This window comes from Sipha flava, unplaced genomic scaffold (genome assembly GCF_003268045.1).
Source record: "Sipha flava isolate LNK unplaced genomic scaffold, YSA_version1 1_pilon_pilon, whole genome shotgun sequence".
Lineage (NCBI taxonomy): Eukaryota > Metazoa > Arthropoda > Insecta > Hemiptera > Aphididae > Sipha > Sipha flava.
Window position 1 is genome coordinate 2,428,239 of NW_020272783.1, and position 4,321 is coordinate 2,432,559.

The 4,321-nt window shown below is 39.7% G+C and overlaps 1 protein-coding gene across 1 annotated transcript in view; it reads left to right on the forward strand.

Annotated features, from left to right (window-relative positions):
• Positions 1-3,392: 3,392 nt before the first annotated feature.
• The window catches only part of LOC112682156 (homeobox protein abdominal-A homolog), a 33,587-nt gene continuing 32,658 nt past the window's right edge, over positions 3,393-4,321 (forward strand). Inside the window, exon 1 of the mRNA XM_025552670.1 lies at positions 3,393-4,285. Coding sequence (XP_025408455.1) covers positions 4,153-4,285 — 133 coding nt within the window. The 5' untranslated portion in view covers positions 3,393-4,152. The remainder of the gene's footprint in view (positions 4,286-4,321) is intronic.

Below are 4,321 nucleotides of genomic sequence, written 5' to 3' on the forward strand. Positions count from 1 at the left end.
ACCTCGAGGTCATCGAAACCTTAAAAAACGATTTCCAAGAACGTGTCTTATCGGCTGAATCTCTACAATAACTTACGTGTTCGCCGTCGTGTTTCCATGCACAAGGAAATATATTTACAATCAAAATGTACGCGAATACAAATCATGTGTTCGCCGTAGTGTACCGGCGGACGTGTAAATTAATCTTATCGATATTTACACGCATAAAAGTTATGAAATCCTCATTACGTTTCGATTGTTATTCATATAATACATCACCGTCAGTCTTATCTACGAGTCGTGGCTCTCGTGTACAGGCACGATCTACAAAATTTTACTTTAATCATATTATACTATCGATTAATGCCGGTTTAAAGTTATGATTCCAACGTAACGACGTTTGGAATTGTAGTAGGAACCGAGAACATTTGTAATTATATTCCTACAAGTGGTATATGGTTGTTATAATGATGATTTTTTATAAAAAATTGAAGATCTATTTTCTTTCCCTGTCGGTAACCTGGTATTGCATTTGTTTGTTTTGTGCACGATCCGATGAAAAGGTCTGAACACGTCCATACCGTCAATATTCCCAACAGGCGTACCTACTTGGGATCAATATCAATAAATCGTTTTCATCTATCAGTACCGTGTACTGCCACGAAATGGTTGACATCATTAAGTATGTAGAATCAAGGCTGTAATAAGTCGTGTAGACAGTGCACGATACGAATAAAATATGTTTCATGGTCCGTTGTCAGTCGATGTACCTGTACGGCAGTGATGTAAAAATTAGGACACGAGCAAAACGAATTATACAAACATGTAAAATCTATAAATACGACGCAAAATTGTTAACACATATTAATGTTTCGTTAATAAAACGTTTGATAGTGTTTTTTTTTTCGGTTTTATGGCGTTCAAAAGAGATAATTATGCATTTGGTGTGTGAATATTTTAAACGCTTAAATTACTAATGGAACAATAACATGAAAAACCACTGAAATTACAAGTAAGAATGAATAGCACAAAGTATTACAATTGTGAACAGTTTTCAAACATAATTTTTCTCGAAATGTAATTTCTGTCTAATGGTAACGATCTCGAAGAAGTCTACATAATGTGTTCTCATCGTCTACCAATAATTCATTACATATACTTACTGACTACCATGATTTTAGGCCAAATAATCAGGACACATATGCAATCTATATAAAATTAAATATCATAATAGTTACTCACAATAAATTAGTTATAAGTTAATTATACGTTTATGTTATGGATACATAATGAAAAAAAATAATGGTAGGTTATATTATAATGTAATTGTATAATTTATCGTTTACTTTAAATGTATTGTTATTAATTTGAATGTGTGAAAATTACTTGTTTTATTAAGGAAGTGTAATAAACATAAAATAATGCGTTTTTTTTTTATATTAATGCGTGTTCACATAAGTTGTATTCACTATCAAACTTAAATAAAACAGAATTGTTTTTATACCGAAATACCTATTATTTTCTATTACTCATAATTTTTTTATTCAAACAATCATAATTATAAATTACCCTCCGGTCGTTTAAAACTCTTGAATTCGTTTTAAATGTTTCCATTTACATATAAATGTATACATTTATATTGTATACGATACATTTTTTTGCGCAACGTTTATAGTAAATCAATTATGTTATATTACTTTTTATGAGTTTTTGAGTTATTTTGTCTATTACGTGCAAGTTATCATATATCAAATTATCATCCGAATTATCGTGTATGTGGAAATCTACTTAAATGTTTCATACCACGCATGTAGTCAAACCTCGAATAACGATCGTGTAAGTGTAAAATCCTTTGCGGTATTGGGTCGAATCCCGTTGTAATTAATAATGTAGTAAAAAGTCGATCAGGTGAGAGACCCCCATCAAATAATAGGTAATTTCACAATAGTTTTTCTAGTAAAATGAATATGATAACCGGGAGAAAAACTTGTAACTATAAGTGTTAAATTGTTTTCATCATGCATCGATAGAACAAATATTTTGGCTTTGTATTGTTTGACAATTGAATGAATGTTCAGGCTAACCTTTTTATCTAGTTTTCGGAATGATTTATCGAAAATATGTTTACTGAAAGGTACATTTAACTGATTACTTTCGTGGGTATTAATTAACAATTGTTTTTGCTGTTGTAGTGCAGTATTCGTTTGACGTTTCAGGGACGAGAATCCATTTAGTTATGCGTTAAGACCATATTGTGAATTTAATACAAGCGTACATATTATCTTGTAGTACCTACGTGATACAATGTTACAATTATCATTATCAAGATTGAAATATATTCCATACCGTATGGTTTATCATATACGATGATTTAAGTACAAATAATACGAGCAATATAAAACAACGTTTGCGGTACTAATTTATTCAAAATATTTGTTTAAGCATATTTTAAGACAAATGTTTTCACTCGTCAATGCACTTGATGGATCGTAGTATTTAAATTATGGCGTCGGAATAAAATGTACGTATCTTTTGAACCCGTGTGAATGTTTATCCTGCCAGTCACCTTTGAACTTATAGATAATTATACCGTTGTTACATTGTACATTTTAATGTGATATTTATTTTTAAAATCCGAATTCGCAATAGAACAGAAACAGCAGTTTGAAAACGGTTGAGAGATATACGCACGCAGTGTCGTAAAATGTTTAATGTACCTTTAAAAAGGATTTCAAGTAGTACACGAGTATATTTCTAAAATAACATTTGAACCACCAGTTTGAGAAATTCCCAATGAGAATAATACTTTCGATATAATTTATAATATTTTTTAAAAGTATTTCAAGTACCGTAAAAAAAAATGCCCATGTACAATCGTTTATCAAGTCATGTATTTGTATCTTTAAATGCATTAGGAATGCGTGTAATCAGCGGTGATCGAAGGTAACAAGTCAACGAAGTTTTAAGTTTTTTAGTTTTTTATATGTTGTGTACACTACGGGTACAGGTATCGTATGAGATACGAAAATATTGAAAGCAACCGAATTCTCGTCAACGTCTCTGCGCGGCGATCGGAATCGAGAGACGGACGAAAAATCTGTCGACGATACTGAAAGTAAACCCCCCTTCCCAAATAAGGATAATTACCGAAAAAAATAATGCAGCCATCATCGATTATAATAATAATAATAATATTGTACGGCGCAATAGTAATAGCAATATCGTACCAACGCGTCGTCGGCGTCGGCCGGAGAAGAGAGCGGGGGGAACATATCTCGTAGTAGGAGCGCTGGCGGCGGCGGCCGAGCGCTTGTGCCGCCCGGCGATTGGCCGCCGCCGCGGTGGGGCCGGTAGACGGGCGGCGCGGACGGGGGCCCGAAGACGCCGCCGCCGAGTCGTGTACCCCGCCCGCCCGACGGGTCCGATGCGCGTGTGCGCGCGAGCGTAGCGTACGGGTGCGCGCGCGCGCGCGCGCGCCACTCGCGTTCCGGGAGAGAGGTAACGCGACGACTGCGACGCGGACGACTGCGACGACTAGACGACGGTCGACTGGGCCCCGCCAATACCCTCCGCGCGCCGCCCGGGTCATAAACGGTCTCACAAACAAGTGCTCAACGTTCGGGAAATCACCCGCCGCCACGCACCGTAATAATAACACCGTAGTTATACGACCACCGTGCGTTACACTACGCGCGAAAGGCCACCGCCGCACACACGCCCGTCAGTGATCCACACCGCGGCCGCCGGGCGGTTCCTGTTTTTTTTTCCCTTCGGACGACGTGTGTCCAATATACGTGCGCGCCCGCGCGATATTCCACAAAAATCGTTTCCGTGTCGTTTCGTTTTTTTTTTTCCCCCCCCCCTCCTTCGTCTCGCGTGTTTTTCCTGAAAAACTAAACACCGAGACCGACGGCAACAACAATTGTTTTCGCGAAGATCATCGTCGTGTGTCGTCCGTCGCGTCCGTCTCCGGTCGCGGTCACCGTTACGCATTGTGTTCTTCCGCGTTCGTCCGGCGTCCCGTAACACCACCGCGGTCCAACGGGATGCGGCGTTGACACGCTCTCGCCGACCGATTTTCACGCGCTAACCGCCCGACTCCACCAAACCGCCACCGCCATCAGCAGCAGCAGCAGCAGCAGCAGCAGCAGCAGTAGCAGCAGAAGTAGTGAGATGAGCTCCAAGTTCATCATCGACAGCATGCTGCCCAAGTACCACCAGCAGTACCATCACCAGCTCCTCAACCCGGTGATCACGTCCGGCGGCGGTGCCGGCGGCCCGCTCGACTCGTCGGCCGTCAACTACAGCCTGACGCCCAACAACTCGTCGTCGAGCAGCGCGG